The sequence below is a fragment of the Babylonia areolata genome, chromosome 18 (genome assembly GCF_041734735.1).
Source record: "Babylonia areolata isolate BAREFJ2019XMU chromosome 18, ASM4173473v1, whole genome shotgun sequence".
In the NCBI taxonomy this organism is placed as follows: Eukaryota; Metazoa; Mollusca; class Gastropoda; order Neogastropoda; family Buccinidae; genus Babylonia; species Babylonia areolata.
Window position 1 is genome coordinate 31,958,638 of NC_134893.1, and position 25,056 is coordinate 31,983,693.

General features: G+C 42.4%; 1 protein-coding gene across 1 annotated transcript in view; it reads right to left on the reverse strand.

Annotated features, from left to right (window-relative positions):
• Positions 1-25,056, reverse strand: part of LOC143292667 (DNA-directed RNA polymerase III subunit RPC1-like) — a 43,527-nt gene that overhangs the window by 8,003 nt on the left and 10,468 nt on the right. The window contains exons 12-29 of the mRNA XM_076603170.1: positions 24,195-24,336; positions 23,743-23,883; positions 22,255-22,324; positions 21,391-21,518; positions 17,857-18,034; positions 16,561-16,725; positions 15,718-15,802; positions 13,797-13,884; positions 12,774-12,885; positions 11,944-12,057; positions 10,632-10,789; positions 8,798-8,953; positions 7,804-7,940; positions 6,659-6,738; positions 5,319-5,411; positions 4,547-4,642; positions 1,823-1,974; positions 618-704 (exon numbers count right to left, since the gene is read on the reverse strand). Coding sequence (XP_076459285.1) covers positions 618-704; positions 1,823-1,974; positions 4,547-4,642; positions 5,319-5,411; positions 6,659-6,738; positions 7,804-7,940; positions 8,798-8,953; positions 10,632-10,789; positions 11,944-12,057; positions 12,774-12,885; positions 13,797-13,884; positions 15,718-15,802; positions 16,561-16,725; positions 17,857-18,034; positions 21,391-21,518; positions 22,255-22,324; positions 23,743-23,883; positions 24,195-24,336 — 2,182 coding nt within the window. The remainder of the gene's footprint in view (positions 1-617; positions 705-1,822; positions 1,975-4,546; positions 4,643-5,318; positions 5,412-6,658; positions 6,739-7,803; positions 7,941-8,797; positions 8,954-10,631; positions 10,790-11,943; positions 12,058-12,773; positions 12,886-13,796; positions 13,885-15,717; positions 15,803-16,560; positions 16,726-17,856; positions 18,035-21,390; positions 21,519-22,254; positions 22,325-23,742; positions 23,884-24,194; positions 24,337-25,056) is intronic.

The window sequence follows — 25,056 nt, forward strand, 5'->3', positions numbered from 1 at the left end:
CTGTGTCTTCAAAAATATCTGGAAACAGCTAAAACAACAATAATCTCCTTTTTTTTTTCAAGGTGTTGGAAAATAATTAAGCTTTAGTAACCATCTGCACATCTCAGAAATATTAGAAAATAAAAACAAGTGATGCACTACTGATGTTCATCCAACAGCCTTCAAACTGGTTAGATGTGATTCAATCCTTGATGAATGTCGTACTAAAACATAAAACTTGGATATCTCCAGTTCTGTGTTGATCTCTCTTTTTTTTTCTTTTTTTAATCTTCTTCAGTATCAGTATCAGTAGCTCAATGCGTTCAGTCAAATCCATATATGCTACACCACATCTGCCAAGCAGATGCCTGACCAGCAGCGTAACCCAACGCGCTTAGTCAGGCCTTGAGAAAAAAACAACAACAAAAACATTAGATAAAAAAAAAGCATTAGATAAAAAAAAATTTAAATCTCAGCATTCCCAAAATTTTTGGAAAGGGTTAAACTATACCCAAAGTTTCCACTTTTTAGAAGTACTGGGAATTTTTAAGAAGTTCCCATCAATTTTTTCCCCAGATGAATGAGTGAGTGTGTGCATGCATGTGTGCGTGTGTGCATGCATGTGTGTGTGTGTGTACCTTCAACAGTCTGATTCTTTCAAAGTCCAGAGTGATGAAGATGAAGCTAGTATCAGGAAGGTAGACCTCTTCAATGTGCTTCGAAACCTGTGCAAAACAAACAAAAGCACACACTGTCACACATCCTATAATATCAAAACGTTTGTATCACAGTTGTAGCTACTTTAGTTTTCTCTGCATAGGCAGGTAGTAGTTTGTACAGGACAGGAATCGGACTCCCTGCCAGAGTCTGCACTAGCGGGTCACGGTAAAGTATGTGTAGTTAAAATGAATGAATAGAGATTCATACAAACTATACATGCATGTACAGAGAGATTCACACTAACTTTTTGTTTCGGCCTCCAGCCTGTAGAGATATCTAACACATTACAAAGTGGCTTGCAAAGAAAATAACAGAAAATCATAAATTTGTAGTACTTAATATACCCATGTTTCGTTTAACAGAAGATATACATTGCTGCATTTCTTGTAACGTTTGTGGCACTGTTACAAAACAACTGTAAATACAACACACTGACTGGATAACTGACTTGTATAAATATCTCGTGAAATATTTATCCATTATCAGTCCCTTCACATAAATTACAAAGTTTGGGTATAATTTTGTTGCAAAAAGGACATGTCATATCCAAAGACTTATCAACCAAATGCTTATTTTCAAGTTGTTAATACCAAGTCTGGATCTGGTGGACGCTTCCATGACAGCGTTCAGTGGGTTATGGAAACAAGAACATGCCTGGCATGCACACCCTCTGAAATTAAGAGTATGACTGCTTACATGGCAAAACTCTGAGCCCCCCCCTCATTCCCCTCCCCCCACACACACACACACAACCCCCCACCCTACCCCCCAAAAAAAACAAAAAACACCACCACTACAACAAAAGCTGCAGCAACAACTTTTTTTTTTTTTTTGCCCCAGTATCTGCGCCGTTTCAGCTGCATCACTCCCATGGCGCTCATTCCTCTGAGTCTCCCATACACATCAACACCCAGGTTTTGTCTGTTGCAGTCCCAGTGCCGGCAGTCCACAAAGGAATCATTGATTTTAGGTTGCCAGGAAGCCACACACCAGAGGAGACACTGCACTGCTACTGAGTCACTTCGGTGGTGTTCGGTAGTGCCTGTTCTGATTTAACATACTTCGAACACCACCTATGAAGCCTAACAACAACAACAAATCTGACCCATCAAGTCCAGCTTACCTGTCCCAGGGTGGTTTTATCGATCCTGCTCTTCACCACCTGGGCAAAGTCCAGGTTGCTGTCCACATCCAGGGCGGCACTGATGATGGGGGTCCTGATGGTCTTGGAGGCGTTGATGATCTCCTTGATGCGAGGCACCCCCAGTGTGATGTCTGACAGCCGCGTTAAGGATCGTGCGCCAGTCTGACTCTTGAGAGCCAAAACTCTAGTCTTTTACCTCCAGTCTGACTCTCAGGGACAAAACTCTAGTCTTTCACCTGTCAGTCTGACTCTCAGGGCCAAAACTCTAGTCTTTCACCTCCCAGTCTAGTCTGACTCTTGAGGGCCAAAACTCTAGTCTTTCACCTCCAGTCTGACTCTCAGAGCCAAAACACTAGTCTTTCACCTGCCAGTCTGACTCTTGAGGGCCAAAACTCTAGTCTTTCACCTGCCAGTCTGACTCTCAGAGCCAAAACTCTAGTCTTTCACCTGCCAGTCTGACTCTTGAGGGCCAAATACTCTAGTCTTTCACCTCCAGTCTGACTCTCAGAGCCAAAACACTAGTCTTTCACCTGCCAGTCTGACTCTTGAGGGCCAAAACTCTAGTCTTTCACCTGCCAGTCTGACTCTCAGAGCCAAAACACTAGTCTTTCACCTGCCAGTCTGACTCTTGAGGGCCAAAACTCTAGTCTTTCACCTGCCAGTCTGACTCTTGAGGGCCAAAACTCTAGTCTTTCACCTGCCAGTCTGACTCTTGAGGGCCAAAACTCTAGTCTTTCACCTCCAGTCTGACTCTTGAGGGCCAAAACACTAGTCTTTCACCTGCCAGTCTGACTCTCAGGGCCAAAACACTAGTCTTTCACCTCCCGGTCTGACTCTCAGGGCCAAAACACTAGTCTTTCACCTGTCAGTCTGACTCTCAGGGCCAAAACACTAGTCTTTCACCTCCCAGTCTGACTCTCAGGGCCAAAACACTAGTCTTTCACCTGTCAGTCTGACTCTCAGGGCCAAAACACTAGTCTTTCACCTCCCAGTCTGACTCTTGCGGGCCAAAACTAGTCTTTCACCTGTCGGTCTGACTCTTGAGGGCCAAAACTAGTCTTTCACCTGTCGGTCTGACTCTTGAGGGCCAAAACTAGTCTTTCACCTGTCAGTCTGACTCTTGCGGGCCAAAACTAGTCTTTCACCTCCTGGTCTGACTCTTGAGGGCCAAAACTAGTCTTTCACCTGTCATTTTACTTCATAATGATAAAACCACAGGAAGAAATGCTAAAAATCTTAGCCACTAATGTGACACAGGTCCAAAAACAAAGAAGGCTGCCAGAAAAGAGGGCACTGCATATGTAAACAGAAGGGAGGTAATATACTGAGGGAGGCTACTAGCTGTAGCGACTTTCAAATTCTTGGTTGGGTGCACTAGCAGTTTCAACAGGGCAAGAACCAGTCCACTGCTGGAGTCTGTACCAGTGGGTCGCAGTGCAGTATGTGTAATTCGACAAGTCAGTCACCTGTAATTTATTTCGCTTCATAATGAGGATGTGTGACGGGCACAATAACCAAGTGGTTAAAGCCTTGGACTTTCAATCTGAAGGTTCCAGGTTCGAATCTCCATTACAGTGCTAGGTGGGTAAAGGGTGGAGATTTTTCCGATCTCCCAGGTCAACACAAGTACAGACCCGCTAGTGCCTGAACCCCCTTTGTGTGTATATGCAAGCAGAAGATCAAATATGCACATTAAAGATCCTGTAATCCATATCAGGGTTCGGTGGGTTATGGAAACAAGAACATACCCAGCATGCACACCCCCGAAATCGGAGTATGGCTGCCTACATGGCGGGGTAAAAAACGGTCATACACGTAAAAGCCCACTCGTGTACATATGAGTAAACATGGGAGTTGCAGCCCATGAACGAAGAAGAAGATGATAATGAGGATGTGCCAGCCTGACTTTAAGGGGCCACTAGTTCTGTCCACACTGGCTCTCTGACGGGTTCATGCACTAGCGAGTCTCGTCTGCCTCATGCTGCCCTTGCTGGGGTTACCATTTGGTCCTGGGTTACTTTCAATGTGCCCACATCACAGGAGCAAACCGCCCCACAATAAATGACAGAGTTCACCAAAGATGACACCGTCCACATGTCATCGAAGCGTGACAATGGCGACATGGAAGGCTGGCACTTTTCTCACCCTCTTTAACATGAAGCCTATGAATACAGGAAAATAACGGCAACAAGCCGAATGTCAAGTGCAGCAAAAGGCATGATTGTTTAGCAGCTACTGTGCCAAACCTGGCGTCAAAACAATGTCTCTGTCCACCACGCTTGGACATAAATGTCAGAGCAAACAGTGTGTCTTGCCACTGAGACAGCAGTTCACTCACACCAGGAGACACACAGACATAAAGACACACACACACACACGAACACACACGCGCACACACGAAGACACACACACACACACACAAAGAAAAGAAGAAACAGGGCTTGGGCACAAAAACAAAGTAAGCGAGAAAAATCTGGCTGACCCTGGCCAAAAAAGCGTCGAAGGCCTACTATCCCGTCTGAGCAAAACTCTCTAGTGATCAGAACATTACTGAACACAATACAACACAAAGCAATACAGTGTCATTCACTGACATTATGACACATCACAACACAGCAGTTTAAAAGAACAACCCCTGCTCTCTTCGTATGCTACCTCCCCTTCGAACTCCTCAAGCACAAAACACTGCTGAATCAAGGATACTCATGGAAGCAACTCCAGCAAAGTGGAAAGTCTTCAGGGTCATCTGTGTGCCTGGTTCACCCACTGACTGTGCCGTGATGGCTCCGATAGCCTCACCTGAACAAATCACACACACACACACACACACACACACACACACATTACAGGGTTGTTCCTGGCAAAATTCTGTAGAAAAATCCACTTCATTAGGAAAAACAAATAGAACTGCACGCAGGAAAATTTTTTTTAAAAAGGGTGGCGCTGTAGTGTAGCGACGCACTCTCCCTGGGGAGAGCAGCACGAATTTCACACAGAGAAATCCATTGTGATAACAAGAAATACAAATACAAATACACACATTACACACAATCATGCACAACGCACGCACACGCATGCACACACACACACATCACACACACACACACATACACACACATTACACACACACACACACACAGAGCACACATACACACGTACCTTGGCAAGGTTGGTTGGTGGGTGTATATTTCAACAGTACATTTCTCTCAACATTCACTAAAACTCAACACACTGCACACAACCCCCAAACCGTACAAAGACAAGAACAATTGAAAACACACACACACACACACATACATACATGCACAATTTGATTTGCCTTGTTCGTAATTCTTGATTACAGTGCAGTATGGTTTGCAACCATTTCCCTCATATTGATGTCAATTGTTAGCGCTTTAGGCCCATGTGCTAGGGGCGTTCAGTGCATTACAAATGCCCATTATCATTATCATCCGTGTGCAAGGCGCCCACTTACCTGGCTCAATGAGCGCTCTGTTGTACTTGGTCAGACACATCTCCAGAAACTGCAGCACTTGAGACTTGGTTATACGTCCCACCTCAAACACAACTGAAACACATAGCGGTTTTTTTGTTTTTTTTTGTTTTTTTTTTTTTAAAGATCAACGTTCATGAATAATGTCGTCAATAATACAAGAAGCACAGGCTTTGGATGTTAAGACAGACACACGCATTTGGTTACTGGGTATACGTGTGTGTGGAGGGGAGGGTGGAGGGGAGGGGAGGGTGGAGGGGAGGAAAAGAATGGACAGAGGGTTTTTTTTGTTAAATAGTTGATGACAGCAGAGAAAGCAGAGTGTAGGAAAAAGATAATGTGTGAGTGAGTGAGTGTGTGAGTGAGTGAGTGTTAATGAGTGTGAGTGAGTGAGTGTCAGAGAATGAATGAAAATCCTTTTCTGACAATGGCCCATGTGTGTGTGTGTGTGTGTGTGCGCACGCATGTGTGTGTGTGTGAATGTGTGTGTGAAAGAGTGACAGTAAGAGTGAGAGATGGTGAGTGAGTGTGTGTGTACATGCATGTGTGTATGCACCTGCTTACATACATGAACATATGTGCACAAACGCTTGTGAGTGAATGCAAATACCCAAATCACCAGTAGAGACATGACAATATGTCTAGAGCTCTGTAACAAATAAAAACTTCCCAGAGTTGTGTCCTAAAAATGAAATACAGTAAGTCAGATGGCTAGTTAAAAGTTTTTTGTCACTGTTGTAAAATCAAATCTGCAGCAGTGAACCAATGTGAACAGCGATACACCTTTTCCATCATGCAGTGCCCAACCTTCGACAGTGCCACCCCCCTCCACTCCCCCTCCCAAAAAAAACCCCAATTGTTAGGAGAGTAATTTCTCAATTTTACTGAACAATTTACTGCAATGAAAATAATAATGATCATATCTTTGAAACTAGGAGTTGGCAACCTTCACTGTTTGGTGTGTGTGGCTCATTAGTCAACAAAGATGTACAAAAATAAATAAAACAAAATAAAATGTATAAAATAAAACAAAACACAAACAGGACCAGCAGCACAAGAACACCTTTTTCGATACAACAAAAAAGCTGGAGACTGTCAATGTTTTCTCCCACTTTCTAATTTTTTTTTCCTTCTCCTCTCAAGCTTACACCGTGTAATTAATTACCTGAGGGTTCTATGAAACAATATTCTAAGAATAGTCTTCATTTACATTTCCCTCCCCTCGTCCTTCTTGCTTCTGTTATCTGTTTATATGGAAACTAATGTACATGTCACTGATTGAATGAAGGAATTTATAAAATAAGAAAAAAAAGAATGAATACCTGGGGCGATTTGTTGCCCTGGTTTCATGCAAGGCTCCCGTTGTTTGTTGATCTTCTCCGCCATCTGGTGGACGTGTTTCCTGAAACAACACAGACAGTGTCAACACCTGGCTCATATCAGAATAAGACATTAGCTCACAGTTCCGCCAGTATCAACGTGAGAGCTGTATCATCCATGGTTTCACCACTGCAATGGGAAGTCATGTACAGCTTAGTGTTTTGTGAATCATACAGAGAGACCTGATCAAACTGTGAATTAGCAAGAAACACTGTTGCTTATAATCCAGTTGAGCGCACATGGCCATATCACACAGTGCAGCGTTGGCCTAGAGGTAACACATCGATTCACACCAGCAGTCGCCACTGTTTTCTCCCCCTCCACTAGACCTTAAGTGGTGGTCTGGATGCAAGTCAATCGGATGAGACAATAAACTGAGGTCTCGTGTGCAGCATGCATTAACGCACGCAAAAGAACCCATGGCAACAAAAGGGTCATCCCTGGCAAAATTCTAAAGAAAAATCCACTTCAACAGAAAATCAAATAAAACTGCAGGCAAAAAAAAAAAAAAACCCAAAAATGGGTGGTGTTGTCATGTAGCGATGCGCTCTCCCTGGGGAGAGCAGCCGGAATTTCACACAGAGAAATCTTTTGTGACAAAAAGATTAATACAAATAAAAATACAAATACAGGATTGCCCAAATTAATAATAAATTCAACTGCCTTAATCACAAAAGTCACATCACATCCCAGTGTTAACGCTCTCATTACTAAATCACCAGAATAACACAGCACAGGTAGGACATCAGAAAGAGGCGAAAATGGTGTCCAGGCTGGCTGGAAAACAAGAAAGGAGAATGGAACAGGAAGTCAGAAACAGCAGACAATGGTGAATGAAGAGACAAAGAAAGCATGCATGCACAAATGCATGCACTCATGCACATATGTGTGTGCACATGCGCACACACGCACACACACACACATACACACGCACACCTGATGTCATGACTGAATTCGCTGAAGCCAACCTTGCTCTGTGCCCACTGTTCACATGTGCACACACACACACACACACACACACTCACTGGCACACACACACACACACACGCACACACACACATACAGACACACACACGCACACACACACCTGATGTCCTGCCTGAAGTCACTGAAGCCAGCCTTGTTCTGTGCCCACTGTTCCTCCAGCATCACCTCCTCCGTGAGATCCTCCAGCTGGGTGCCAGACAGAGACGGCTCCTCTCGTACCTCCTCCACCATCGTCGACTGCAACAGTTTCAGTTTCATTTTCTGGAGGTGTCACAGTGTTCAGATGGACGAATCCATAATACGCTACACCACATCTGCTGGGCGAGATATAATTCAGGTGAAATATTCAGAGTTGCTGTGTTTGATTAATCATTGACAGAATCTGTTTTTTTGTTTTTTTTCTGTTGTTTTTTACAAAACCTTTTTATACCTGTATGAACCGTGTCGTGTTGTACAGACAGGCAGATCTGATTACATCACTTTGTCTAAAACACAGCACCTCAACACCATCACTTTAAATATCATCACTTTCTAATGCTTTTAAAGGTAGTATTCTTCACAGCTCTTATGCCTGACACCTTTGTGTCCATGGCTATGGTTCTGTGATATATGATGTGGTGGCCTAGTGGTAACACGTCCGCCTACGAAGTGAGAGATTAAGAGTGCACTGGGTCAAATCACACAGTTGCCAGTATTTTCTCCCCTCTGCTAGACTTTGGGTGGTAGTCTGGACGCCAGTCATTCAGATGAAAAAATAAACTGAGCTCCCATGTGCTAAATGCACATAGCGTACATAAAAGAACTTAAGGAAAGAAAAGATTTGTCGCAAGCAAAATTCTGTTGAAAAATCCACTTTGATTGGAAAACAAATTCACTCCCAGGAAGAGAAAAACTGAAAAGAAAGGGCAGCGCTGCACTGTAGTGGTACACTCTCTTTGGGGAGACAAGCCTGAATTTCCCGCAGAGAAACTGTCATGACAAAAGAGTAATACAATACAAATACAACGCAACAAAAAACAATACAATACAATGATAAAGAAAAAGAGGTCGCCTCAAGAGTTTTCTACACAGCAAACGATGGGAGCCTCTCTCACCTGGATATGCTCCCAGAGCCGGCTGAAGTTGATGGGTTTGTTGTCCCCCTCCATGGCCGCGGGGTTCAAACTGTCACCCCCGTACACAAACTGAACCACCTCCCCCGTGGATGTGCGCACGGTGGTGTCGTACTGCACGCACAGGTCCTCCAAATTCTGTGAGGAAAAATAATCAGGATAATGATAATAATGTATGGCATTTGTACAGCGCATTTGTCTAAGTTAATTCAGACTCAACGCCCTGGTAATCACCTGTTCACACACAGCCACACCCGAAAATGGCGAACCACACTGAACCACGTTGGGCCTCTTTTATCTTGTGTAAGTCGACTTTTAACAAGATTCTTTTAGTCTACCTCACACTGACCCACATACCACCCATGAGGAAAACACAGCTCAATGTACTTTACCAGTGGTGAAATACAAAATCACACACACACACACACACACAAAAATGCCTCACAGAACAGATGATTTTTTAGCTGGGATTTACAGAGAGGAAATGGTGACTGGTATCAAAGACCGACAGGCAGCAAATTCCAGACAGCTGGAGCACAAAAACTAAAAATGTGGTTTCACAATCGCAGACAATTCCGATTTTAAAAGAAGGCAATGTGAGCAGCTGTACTGTGGCAACTTACAATTCTGGGTGACAAACTTAAAGGATACTGAAGACATCTGCTTTGGTTATAAAACAAATGATAACAATAATAATAATAATAAAGTACATTTTAAGATGTTTATTCTCTTGGAGAGCTCTAAGTGCTATTAAAATTTCTTAAGAAGGCAAGAATATTTACATACTTATCTACAAAACTATGCTCATACACACATAAGTATATATATATACACTTATCAACAAAAAAGTATACACATATATATATACATAAAACATTAAAAGGTTCCAGCACTTAAAAAATTACCAGGCCCTCTGATAATCCATAAATATTCGTCCCAAACACTTTGAAAATGAAAAGGACGTGCAGCATGTTCACTGATCGGGTCCCTGAGACATTAAAAATTTTAGAACAAACACATAAAACGAGTGAAAACAGTGTATTGGAGCTTTGACCTGAAGCAAAGACTGTCTGCTATAAATGTTTTTTTCCTTTACCAGAAACTTGGATAGTTGTGACAAAAAGCCTTGGATATACCTACAGTACAACACAGTACAGTACAACACAAAGCAGTATAATACAGTATAAAACAACACAATGCAGTACAATACAACACAACACAATTCAATACCGTTCAGCTCAGTTCAGTTTATCAAGGTGGCGTTGCTGAGTTTGGAACAAATCCATATATATATATATATATATATATGTGTGTGTGTGTGTGTGTGTGTGTGTGTGTGTGTGTGTGTGTGTGTGTGTGTGTGTGTGTGTGTGAAACACATCTGCTGAGCAGATACCTGACCAGCAGCATAACCCAAAGTGCTCAGTCAGGCCTTGAGGGCGAAAAGAAGAAGAAAGAAGGAAAAGAAACTATATTTCTTAAATAAAGTAAAACAAAACAAATACAACAAAACATACTACCGTAACTGAGTCCAAACTTGTGTATCAGAGCTTCCGTCTGAAGCAAACACTGTCTGCTGTAAAGAAGAGCTGTTTCTTTTACCTGAGGCTTAGACAGTTATGACAAAAAAAAGCCTAGGATGTGCCTACAGTACAATACAGTACAATACAATGCAGTACAATACAGTACCATACAACAACACAGTAAAAAAAACAAAAAAACAGTACAATACAACAAGACAGTAAAATATAATTTCAATTCAACACAGTGCAACTCCAGACGACACAATGCCGACATGACACAACACACACAGTACCTTCACTAGGCGGCGCTGCATGTAGCCAGTGTCAGCAGTCTTGACGGCAGTGTCCACCAGCCCCTCCCTACCCGCCATGGTGTGGAAAAAGAACTCGGACGGCGTCAGCCCCGAGTTGAAACTGTTCTCCACAAAACCCCGCGCGTCTGCGTCCTTGGCTGCCGACATACTGCTACATTACTGTCGTGAATCTCCAAACATTTTCACACTGTTCTTTTGTTGTTTTGAACTCTTTCACCACCACATTTCTGTATGAAAAACAATCCTCAGTGCCAAATATTTTAGAAATTATGCTCTCCGTCAAGAGGCTTTGGTTCATTCAAAACAACACAACAAACGTGTTCACTTCAAACTGAGTCAGGGAGCAAAGGTTAGTCATTGTTTTGCTGGGGGGAAACTGGCTGCAGCTGTCAACCTTTGTTACAATGTGAAAAAATGGTCATATCAACATGCCCCCTCAACATCAACAAAAGTTGGCTATGGTGGTGCACTGTCTAGTTAACGTAAGTCACCTATGGTGGTGGAAGAGTTAATATGTCAGCAGAATGACTCCTGACACTCTTTAGTAACTAGTAACTGATAGTCTTTAATGAATTTCACAATGAAACTGCCTGCATAACTGAATGGATTATTTCCTTATCGAAAATTGTATAAATTACATAAAAGCCACATTCAACACCACATGTTTCTATCTCTCTGTTAATTCGGTTCATCAGTGTTCGCATAAAATGTCACCACACTGTCCTAATACTGAACATGACACAAAACTCTTCTGTGGAGTAGCAGAGTATTAATAAATTTAACAATGAAACTGCATGCGTAACTGAACAAATTATTTCCTTACTGAAAATTGTATAAATGGCATAAAAAACACATTCAACACATGTTTCTATCGCTCCATTAATTTGTTTCATCAGTGTTTGCATAAAATGTCACCACACTGTCCTAATACTGAACATGACACAAAACTCTGCTGTGGAGTAGCTTCCTCAGAAAATCTAGTTGTTCCAACTTATGTGCCAGTATGAATGTAGACATCAGTTAGCTACATTGTCATCATTTCTCAGGAATGAAGGCTAGTAGACAGTAACAAAAAAATGTATGATATCAGTTTGCAGTCTGCATAAATTGATTCATTTTATTCTTTTGTCATTTACAGTTAATGAATTTTTGTACAGGCTAAGCACTTTGAACTCTGTTTGAGAAAGAGCACTGAAAAAGTGTTCATTATTATCATCATCATCATTGTGTACTATACATTATCACTGTGTACTATACATTATCATTGTGTACTAAAGACTGTTGCTCTAACCTTGCCGGTCGAAGTGGGGCAGAGCCCTGTCCTCAAAACCGTTAGGAACACGCTTTCCACTGATGGCCTGCTGCCCCACACACGCCACCATCTGAGAGATGTTGATGTTGGATCCTGTGGACACAAACATGCACACACACACACATACACACACACGCACATGCACGCATGCACACATACATATTCACAAATACATGCACACATACACACACAGAGACACACACACACATGCACATGTGCATGCATGCACACACACACGCACACGCATACATGCACATATATGTACACACAAACCACACATGCACACGTATGCACACACACACATATACACACACACATAAATTTTATTCTCTGTACAAAAATATCAACACATGAACACAAAGAAGCATTGTTTCATCTTTGTGAAATGCAACACTGCAAGTAGCCAACTGAGTGTGTTTCGGTCTTTAGTAATATCATGAAGTGTGGTGTGCAAGGATGAGTGAATCAACACCACCACAACAATTTCCTATGTCTCTGAATGAACATCCATACAAAAAAAAATCTTTTTTGTCTCCTTAGTACAGAATAACCTAACGAATATGCTGATCAAGGCCTGATCAGTGCGTTGGGTTTATGCAAAGATCAAGCATCTGCCTTTTTCTTTTTTAACAGCAGACGTGGTGTAAACTTTCAAATCAAATCAAATCAAATCATGGTGCTTAGAGCCTCACCGACCACTAAGGCCATCTCAAGGCTGCTGCCACATTCGCATCTATTTCAAGTCAGGTGTAACGTTTACAGATCAGTCTGCACACTTTTGACAGCTTGAAAGTGAAACTGATGCTGACCTTTGGACCCACAGACGGCCATGATGAGGGGGCTGTTGGTCTGGGGAAGCTCCTGTAGACAGGCCTGACCCGCGTGCTCACGGATCGTCGACAGCTCCTTCAGGATCACCGCCTGTGGGAAAAAACAATACATGTGTACTGTGCAGATCCTGTTCATGAAAGTATTCACTATGTTCATGAGAGTATTCTTAATCGCACACAGTCACTCAAACACATGCATGTTTACACATGCAAACACTCACACACATACACAAACATACATACATGAATACATTACTTTAATTACACATACTTAACCGTGACCCAACTAGTGCAGACTCCAGCAGGGGTCTGACATTCCTGTCCTGTGCAAACTACTATCCGCCTATGCGGAGAAAACGAAAGCAACTACGGCCAATAACCTCCCGGAAGTAGGTAACCTCACCTTTGTCCTGCTGGCTAGCGGCCTCTTTTTCTGGCAGACATCATGACTCCTGTTCCTGTGCTCTTCATACAGCTAAGTTTTTTTTCCTATTTTCTGCCTGTCTGTCGATTCTCTGGCGTTCTTGTTTTTTGTCGAATTATGTCTCCAACCAGGTCACATAATTATGTAGCTCAATTGGGCGATTGTGCTAAAATTAAGGCGTGATCACAATCGATTCGCTGACACTCTGGGCCCTCTACTCCTGGCCCTCTCAACAACACCAACCCGCCGCCTCCTCCACTTCCTCCGCTCCCCATTACTACTTCTGCGTTCATGGGCTGCAACTCCCACATTCACTCGTATGTACACAAGTGGACTTTTACGTGTATGACCGTTTTTACCCCACCATGTAGGCAGTCATACTCTGCTTTCGGGGGTGTATACACATTAGACAGCAACAGCTTGGCCCATCTCCATAGTAACATTGTGTTACAAGCATCTCCACAATAAACCACTAGGACGATCATTTGTATACAGCTAAATCCATCTCCATAGTGACATTTTGTTTATGACCATCATGCAAACCATCAGGACGGTCATATGATGGAATCTCTGCCTACCTCCAGTGTTTCCTCCTCATTGCAGCCAGGCTGGGTCTGCAGTGTGTGATCTTTGTAATCCAGAATGTAGCCCTCACACTTTCGGTTTCTGCAAACACCCAACACCATCATGCATCTCTTTTGTTCACAAAATATGCTATTCATACACCAGCAACTAGATTGTGTCTTTGTAATCTGCAATGTGTTTCTACACGTTTTCTGTAGACATCAAAAACTACATCAGATCTTTGTAATCTACAACATGTTCTTCATATTGTTTCTGTAGTTAAACAACGAGTGGTAAAATATATATTTTTTTGTATTGTAATGCAAAGTAAGTTCCTCATACTGTTTCTCCAAACACCAAAAACCATATGTAATCTACAATATGCCCTTTCAATATTTTGGAAGACACGAACTACTGTCTAATACCTTTGTATTCCACAATATATTCCTTAAATGGATTCTCTGGACATCAAATAATACATCACATCTTTGTTATCTACAATATGTCCCTCACACTGTAATTAACACGTATATCTCGTTTTTCTAAACACATTATGCTCTGGAAACCAATAACTACATCATATACTTGACATCTACAACAACCTTTGTAAATAATGACAATATAACCACACATTTTCTTCTGTACACAGGCTTCTCTTCTGATATAGACCCCTAATACCTTTCTGGACTAGAACAGCAGTAGACACCAACAACTACAACACATCAGCGTAATCCACAAAGAATCTCCCATGCTTCTGAAAATATCACCATCAGATCTTTACAATCCACAACGCATCCCTCACTTCTGGGTTGTTTTTTTGTGGTTTTTTTCAATGTTTTCTTGTTGTTGTTGTTGTATTTAAATTTTGCACACTAAAATCACCATATCAGATCACATCTTTGAAACCTCTTCCTCCCACTCCTGCCCAGTAAAAGACAAGAAACAAGCAGGACGCTAATAGCACAGCATTACCCCTCGTCCAGCAGTAAAAGACACGAAACAAGCAGGACACTAGTGGCACAGCATTACCCCTTGTCCAGCAGTAAAAGACAAGAAACAAGCAGGACACTAATGGCACAGCATTACCCCTTGTCCAGCAGTAAAGGACAAGAAACAAGCAGAACTCTAGTGGCACAGCATCCCTTGTCCAGCAGTAAAGGACAAGAAACAAGCAGAACTCTAGTGGCACAGCATTACCCCTTGTCCAGCAGTAAAAGACAAGAAACAAGCAGGACACTAGTGGCACAGCATTACCCCTCGTCCAGCAGTTTCAGTTTCAGTTTCAGTAGCTCAAGGAGGCGTCACTGCGTTCGGACAAATCCATATACGCTACACCACATCTGCCAAGCAGATGCCTGACCAGCAGCGTAACCCAACGCGCTTAAAAACGCGCTTATTAGATCACATCTTTGAAACCTCTTCCTCCCACTCCTGCCCAGTAAAAGACAAGAAACAAGTAGGACGCTAATAGCACAGCATTACCCCTCGTCCAGCAGTAAAAGACACGAAACAAGCAGGACACTAGTGGCACAGCATTACCCCCTCGTCCAGCAGTAAAAGACAAGAAACAAGCAGGACACAATGGCACAGCATTACCCCTTGTCCAGCAGTAAAGGACAAGAAACAAGCAGAACTCTAGTGGCACAGCACCCCTCGTCCAGCAGTAAAAGACACAAAACAAGCAGGACGCTAATGGCACTGCATTACCCCTCGTCCAGCAGTAAAAGACACGAAACAAGCAGAACTCTAGTGGCACAGCATTACCCCTCATCCAACAGTAAAAGACAAGAAACAAGCAGAACTCTAGTGGCACAGCATTACCCCTCGTCCAGCAGTAAAAGACACAAAACAAGCAGAACTCTAGTGGCACAGCATTACCCCTCGTCCAGCAGTAAAAGACAAGAAACAAGCAGGACACTAGTGGCACAGCATTACCCCTCGTCCAGCAGTTTCCTCTTTTCCTTCAGAAGAGTGTAACCTGGTGTGACGTCTCCCAGACCAATGGAGAACCCTGTGTTGGCTGCACAACAAACAAAAAACAACAACAAAAATCAACCGGCTGTCAGTTAAAATAATCAGTAACAATCATACAGAACAACACAACACAGCAAAAATAATCAAGTGGCTGCAAACAAAATCAAAACTCTGAAATAAAACATCGACTGTCTAAAAATATATGTATCTTGGATTGTTGAAACACAAGGATACACCTGCATCCTCTAAAGACAGGACCTAACTCTGCAATTTAAAAAAAAAAAATCTTCTTCCTACATTCATAGGCAACTACTTCTACACAGCCGAATCAGTTATATATTTCTGAGCTGTTGTAAATGCATGGGTATTTCTATTCACGTTACACTCTTCAGAAGCAATGTCTCTGGTTTTTTCTGTATGTCCATAACACACACAATGCTGATGCAGATTACATGACCTGTGCAACATACTGATTTTTTATATATATGCCAACACACATACAGGGAGGTTAGAAGTTAACAGTACAACATTCTGAAAAAACATTCACTCAAATACAAATACACACTCACACACACATGCACGCACAGGAGAGAGCATTGGCGCACACAAACACACACAGAACCAAACAACCCCCATTCCCAAACACTCACCCACACTCACCCATACACACACACACACACACACACACAAACAGGAGTAGTTTAACTGACTGAGAAAGGCTGGACAGAGTTTGGCCAGACAGGAGAGAGCATCGGTGCACACACACACACACACACACAACCAACCCGCCTACACACAACTCACTGAGAAAGGCTGGACAGAGCTTGGCCAGACGAGAGAGAGCGTCAGCAGCCTGCTGCTCGCCAAAGTGTCGCAGGATGATGTAGAAGATGTTGTTCTTGGAGCCAGAGCCCAGAGTCCCCTTGTCCATGGCACCGCACAGCAACTCGCTGTTCTTGATCACCACGTCTGTAACCAAGGAGGTGGCGTTTGTATCATTCATGGGTTGTTGTTTTTTTCTTCTTTTTTTTCCTTCCCTTGCACAGGTTATATTTCTCCATATAAAAGTACACATCACAGGTTTTGGGGTGTTTTTTTTTGAAGGAAAAAACACACACACAGACACACAAAACTAAACTAAACAAGGAAACAAACACAACATTTGTCCTCTTTTGATAAACATTTTTGTTTTATTTTTGTGTGTTCTGTTAAGTAATGAGAATATCATTTGTCAGGATATACTTAGATGAAAGATAACAAGGGAAAAAACATAACATTCTTCCTCTTCTGATGTATGTTTTTTTTTGTTTTGTTTTTGTGTGTTTTGTTCAGTAATGAGAATATTATTTGTCAGAATGTGGTATTTAGATGTAAGATGTCAAGGAAAAAAACTAAACATTATTCCTCTTTTATTATATGTGTGGTTTTGTTTTGTGTGTTCTGCTTTAAAGTAATGAAATTATCATTTGTCAGGGTGTAGTATTTAGATGGAAACTTTTTGGAACAAGCTGATTCCATTGCATTGTGCTTGTAGTGTGATATAAAACATAACCATGTCACCCCCATGTCAAAGGACGACTGCAGGTAATGACATTAAAATGTCAAAATGTCTAAGTGTCAAAGCATCTAGTGTCAAACATGCGGTGGTCAGAAGATTCACCCTTCTAACTCACAGAAATAATATGAATAGTTTTTGTGTTAAAAACATGACCAATCCCACAAGAAAAAAATCAAATATAATGCTCAAAAGTATATCAAAGTATAGTCTTATAACAGGGAAATACAAGGAAAATAATATAAATATTAAATGTTCAATTTTGACAGGATGAGATAACTCACAGTCATCACAGAAAGGTACACAAGAGGTTTTATTTTTTGTTTTTTTATAGGGAAAACTCCTCTTAAAACTTGCAATTTCCCCCCCCTAATACATGAGCTTGATGTATGTGTTTTCATGTATGATATTTTGATAGTCAGTTGTGTCCAACTGTGACCATCAGAGCAGCAGAGGAGGCATGTGCCCACCAAACATGAGAACTCATAATTCTTCTGTAATCATTGAAAAAAAAAAAAAAAAAAAATCCCAAACAGTTCACTCACATCCATCCTTGGGACAGAGATCGCCCGGCTCTGCCTGCCCATACAGGGGCCGCACCTTGGGGCTCAGCCCCTTGGAGTAGCTCTTGCCCTTGGTCTGCATGTTCACCTTGACAGGACTGGCCTTGTTGGGCCTCATGATGAGGCTGAAGATCTGCTTCCCTGTCCACCTGTGGCACGGCTGCACACCAGCACAACACCACCCACAAATTAAACACACAGTATGAATGAATGATACCCCTGAAAATGGAGTATGGCTGCCTACATGGCGGTGTGAAAAGGGTCATGCACGAAAAAGCCCACTCATGTACATGTGAGTAAACATGGGAGTTGCAGCCCACAAACCAAGAAGAAGAAACACGCAATCTGAATGAATGATGAATGATATGGATACTTATATAGCACCTATCCTCGGTCGGACACCATGCTCTAAGTGCTTTACAAACTACGGGTCATTTGCACAACAAGCTAGCTGTCTACCTGGGTAAAGCCGATTGATGGCTGCCACTGGGTGCTCATCATTCGTTTCCTGTGTCATTCAATCAGATTTCAGGCACGCACACATACGCACTCAGACAGACATTTTATGTCCATGACCATTTTGTTTATTTACCCCACCATGTAGGTAGCCAAAATCCATTTTCGGGGGTGTGCATGCTGGCTATGCTTTTGTTTCCATAACCCACCAAACGCTACCATGGATTACAGGATCTTTATAGTGCATATTTGATCTTCTGTGTGCGTATACACATCAAGGGGGATCAGGCACAAGCAGATCTGCACATATGCTGACCTGGGAGATCGGAAAAATCTCCACCCTTTACCCACCAGGCGCTGCTAACGCGATGCAAACCCGGGACCCTCAGACTGAAAGTCCAACACTTTAACCACTCGCACCCAACAATAGAATCACAAACAAAATCTGTAAAGAAATAAAATTTACAATTCATAAAAAGAAAAAAAAAGGGGGGAAAAAGAGAAAAAGGGTCTGAGAGACAACAACCCTGACTTACAATGTTCTGATTCTCGAGAGGCACTGCAGCCTGTCAACCAAATAACTCACTAACTCTCACAGCCAAATAACTCATCATCTCTCACAGCACTGCAGCCTGTCACCCAAATAACTCACAAACTCTCACAGCTCTGCAGCCTGTCAACCAAATAACTCACAAACTCTCACAGCTCTGCAGCCTGACACCCAAATAACTCACAAACTCTCACAGCACTGCAGCCTGTCAACCAAATAACTCACAAACTCTCACACTGCAGCCTGTCACCCAAATAACTCACAAACTCTCACAGCTCTGCAGCCTGTCAACCAAATAACTCACAAACTCTCACAGCTCTGCAGCCTGTCAACCAAATAACTCACAAACTCTCACACTGCAGCCTGTCACCCAAATAACTCACAAACTCTCACAGCTCTGCAGCCTGTCAACCAAATAACTCACAAACTCTCACAGCTCTGCAGCCTGACACCCAAATAACTCACAAACTCTCACACTGCAGCCTGTCACCCAAATAACTCACAAACTCTCACAGCTCTGCAGCCTGTCACCCAAATAACTCACAAACTCTCACAGCTCTGCAGCCTGTCAACCAAATAACTCACAAACTCTCACACTGCAGCCTGTCACCCAAATAACTCACAAACTCTCACAGCTCTGCATCCTGTCACCCAAATAACTCACAAACTCTCACAGCTCTGCAGCCTGTCACCCAAATAACTCACAAACTCTCACAGCTCTGCAGCCTGTCAACCAAATAACTCACAAACTCTCACAGCTCTGCAGCCTGTCAACCAAATAACTCACAAACTCTCACAGCTCTGCAGCCTGTCAACCAAATAACTCACAAACTCTCACAGCTCTGCAGCCTGACACCCAAATAACTCACAAACTCTCACACTGCAGCCTGTCACCCAAATAACTCACAAACTCTCACAGCTCTGCAGCCTGTCACCCAAATAACTCACAAACTCTCACAGCTCTGCAGCCTGTCAACCAAATAACTCACTAACTCTCACAGCTCTGCAGCCTGTCAACCAAATAACTCAAATAACTCACAAACTCTCACAGCTCTGCAGCCTGTCAACCAAATAACTCACAAACTCTCACAGCTCTGCAGCCTGTCAACCAAATAACTCACAAACTCTCACAGCTTTGCAGCCTGTCAACCAAATAACTCACAAACTCTCACAGCTCTGCAGCCTGTCAACCAAATAACTCACAAACTCTCACAGCACTGCAGCCTGTCAACCAAATAACTCACAAACTCTCACAGCACTGCAGCCTGTCAACCAAATAACTCATCATCTCTCACAGCTGACACTGTCTGGAGAAGTAGCTAAGTCAGTATGAGGAACAGTGTGGTCTAATGGTGGTGAAGTGCCCAATTAGGAAGCGAGAGTCCCACATACGAACCAGGATTTTTACTCCCCCCCCTCTCCCCTGCTCCTCCCCCCCACACTAGACCTTGAGTGGTGGTCTGGGTGCAAGTCTTTTGGATGAGACGATAAACCTAAGTCCCATGAGCAGTATGCACTAAGCACATGTAAAAGAACTCACGGCAACAAAAGGGCTGCCCCTGGCAAAGATCTGTGGAAAACATCCACTTTGACAAAAAAGCAAATACACTTGCAGACAGAAGAAAAAAATGGTGGTGCTGCACTGTGGCAGAGAGCTCTCCTTGGGGAGAGCAGCCCGACAGTCACTCAGGGAAATCTGTTGTGACAATAATGTAATGATAACACATGTCCAAACTGGCTGGTGTTTTAACTCCCTTCAAGTGTGCACATGTGCAGAAGATAACATGTACATGTATACATTAAATATCCAGCAAGCATATCAGTGTTTGGTATCATTTTGTTTTGAAGCAAACACAAACTCCCTGTGGCCAGTCAGAAGACAATCTATACCTGAGCCACTAAGAAGAGATGTCTCAAGGCTGGATCAGCATACTGAGTCTATGCAAAGGTCTGCTGCCAGTTGTTTTTTTTGTGTGACAGGCACAATAGCCAAGTGGCTAAGCGGTGGACTTTCAATCTGAGGGTCCCGGGTTCAAATCTCGGTAACGGCACCTGGTGGGGAAAGGATGGAGATTTTTCCAATCTCCCAGGTCAATATATGTGTAGACCTGCTTGTGCCTGAACCCCTTTTTCGTGTATACACAAGCAGAAGATCAAATACGCCCGTTAAAGATCCTGTAATCCATGTCAGAGTTCGGTGGGTTATGGAAACAAGAACATACCCAGCATGCACACCACCGAAAACGGAGTATGGTTGCCTACATGGCGAAGTAAAAACGGTCACACATGTAAAAGCCCACTCGAGTACATATGAGTGAACGTGGGAGTTGCAGCCCACGAACGCAGAAGAAGAAGAGGAAGAAGGAGAAGTTTTTTCCTTTTTTTTTTTTTTTTTTTTACAGCATATGCAGTGTAACATACATGGATCATTCCACACACTCTGACAACTCCTTGACACTGAAAGTGAAACTAAGAAGACTGCATCTTACTGTCATACAGTGGGATCTTACCTTCCATATGGCTGGTGGAGGCAGAGAGACCCTCACACCACTGTCTCTGCCCGACAGGAAGGAGTCAACCAGCTGCAGGGCTTGGGAGCGATCAAGGAACACATCTTTCTGGGTGATTAGGAACCCTCCTGTGTGCGGTGATATAAAGACGAAGGTCAGATGAATTGAAGCACTGATATCATTCCACAATTTCATCTTTTTTGGCTTTTTTGTTCATATGGTACATATGTAATTTACACACACACACGCACACACATACTTGCTATTGTGAACACACAAACCCTGTCACACAAATACACATACACTCTCTTCCACACATTTTCCCTCAGACACACATATACATACATACAACAAGCACACACAACACAGTTTCAGTTTCAGTTTCACTTTCTCAAGGAGGCGTCACCGCGTTCGGACAAATCCATACACGCTACACCACATCTGTTGAGCAGATGCCTGACCAGCAGCATAACCCAACGCGCTTAGTCAGGCCTTGAGTGCATGCTTACATATTTGTGTACCTATGAAAGGGGATTTCATTTTACGTAATTTCGCCAGAGGACAACACTCTCGTTGCCATGGGTTCTTTTTCAGTGCGCCAAGTGCGTGCTGCACACGGGACCTCGGTTTATCGTCTCATCCGAAAGACTAGACGCTCAGTTTGATTTTCCAGTCAAACTTAGGAGAAAGGGCGAGAGCGGGAATCGAACCCACACCCTCACGGACTCTCTGTATTGGCAGCTGAGCGTCTTAACCATTCTGCCACCTTCCCCCCAACACAACACAATAAGCATACAACACACACACACACACACACACACACACACACACACACACACACACACACACACACACAGAACTAACCTGTGATGAAATCCTGAATGGCAGCAATCAGAGGCTCTCCACTTCTTGGTGTGATGATGTTCGACTTGGACTGAAATCACACACACACACACACACACACACACATGCGCACACACACACACAGAGATCCCCTCATGTTTCACAGTCACTGCACATGCAGTATCTTTCCGTTGCGTCATTCCTTTTATCAGCTATTACCTATTCTGTGTTCCATACATTTGTCATCACTGTTACATTTTTTCCCTTCATTATTGTTCACATCCCTGAAGCAAGGTCTGTGGATCAAACCTACAAGCAGAGGGCAGGAATCAGGCCCCTGCTGGAGTCTGCACCAGTGATTCATAGGACAGTATGTGTAATTAAGAGCAAATTAAATTACAGTCTGAAATCTGAAGACCACAACAGATTTACAATAAAACATATAAATAAACAAACACACAAGAGAGGCAAGGCCTTCAAGACTCACTTGTGACACACACTTACTACAACAACTGAATCAAAATACACAAAAAATCAATTTCAAAACAAAAGTCATGTGCACCTCCCAATATAAAATAAAATATAGACCACACAAAGTTGTGTTGGATTTCACATTGTTTATTTATATTTTTTGCACTTATTTTTTCAAAGTTAAAGTCACAAAGGAAAATAAATCATTTCTAATTCACACTTGCTTTTAGGAAATGCACCTAAGTGTGACCAACATACACAGACACACACAAGATAGGAAATAGAGTTAAGTTACATGTATATATATATATAAGATGTAACTGAACTTTTTTTTTATACTATTAAGTAATGCATTATAAGCTTAATTATAAAGAAAGTAATTAATACAACAAAAAAGTAAATGAAAAGGAAATGAAAGTCAATGAAACTTCACAAATCCTGTTCTATATACACATATGTCCATGCACATACACCCGCATGCAAGCACAGTCACACACATGCACACTCTCACACACATCTCAATATTCTAAAACAAGGCATGCCCATCCCAACACAAAAACAATTTCTTGTGAAACCTAGTGCAGGTCACTTTGATTGTTTACAACAACACCAAATACTTTTTCAGTGAAGAATCTTACACACACACAGACACACACACACACACACACACACACACACAAACTGCTGTTGTACACAGACACACAACCCTGTAAATATGACCCTGTACAACCTTGACAAGCATAATTCATATACGAATGTTTCAAACTACACCATACACACACACACACAAACACACACTGTCTAATAACACTTCTAGAGAACAGATGTTAAACTGAAGATCACACACACACACACACAAACGTACACAAACTCACGCATCATCTACTTTGTTTGATTGGTATTACCCTTTATTGTTGTGTTTATTAACCTTCATCAATGGCTTTTATGCTCAGTGATGTATACTACATAAATACCAAAGATGTTAACATTTAATAAACAAATAAATAAAATAAAATAAAATAAAATAAAATCTCCTACCCCCATCAACACAAGAGCTTCAGCTTTGGCCTCCTCAGTCTGAGGAAGGTGAAGATTCATCTCGTCCCCGTCAAAGTCAGCATTGAAAGGGTTACAGCAGCACTCGTTGAAGCGGAATGTTTTGTGGGGCATCACTTTGACCTGGGCACAAACAGAATATCAATGCATGAATGCACAACAGCAGCACCCATGTAAAATCACACACACACGTACACACTCACACCAAAACACATTCTCATACCATAACACACATTACGCAAACACACACATTCACACACACACACACACACAATCACACAACCACAGACACACACACACACATGTGCACACACGCACAAACACACACATACACACACACACACACACACACACACAGTCACTCAGGTATGTAAAGAAAGTGTCACCAGAACAGACTACCCAGGTAGTGTCACCAACACAGATTTACCACTCACATGGAAAGCCTGAATGCTGAGTTTGTGCAAGGAAGGCTGCCGGTTGAAGAGGATAACATCTCCATTGATCATGTGTCGCACGACAGTGTCTCCCACTTTCAGCTGGTTGGCTTGGGTTGTGCGGTTGCCGTACCTCAGAGAACTGCCAAGCACACAATGGACTGAGAGCTATATGTGTGTGTATATATATACATATATCTTTATATATTTCTAGACTATGGTGCCCATACATTTATCAATGATTTTAAAATATCTGGATATTAACCCACACAGATAGAAGAATGTTATAGTAAGGTGGCAGAGTGAAGAAGACGCTTCTTTCTTTTGTTTCTTCTTGTGTGTGTGTGTGTGTGTGTGTGTGTGTGTGTGTGTGTGTGTCTGTGTGCCCAATCCCATCCTACCATTTTCCTTTGTCAATCTGTCACTCATCTTGTAATTCATTTTAACATTCTGTGAAAAGATTTCAAAGCTCATGCCTGAACATTCCTCTGACTGATTCTCCACCTCATCCTCTCTCCCTCCATCCCAGCATGTCTTCTCTCTGTGTATAAACTGTTTCTGACTCTCTAGCTGACGCATTTCTTCTTTGTTTCCAGTTCCCAGCCCCACTCCAGTCACAACCACCTCCAAAACTTCCAAACTTTTACTTGGAACCCTCTCACTGAAAACCAGTGGCCTCATGATAACCCTGAATCTGACAGGCATTAGACCTTGCGTACAAGCTCATATTCGCTTATTTTAATGTTCAACATTCATCAAAGCAAAGCGTAACTTATGAGTTTCTATGCAGCTCTTTTCCTGCCTAGATCCTTATTTTGCCTTTGAATTCACAGTATATAGAAAAAAAATAACACTGCTCTCA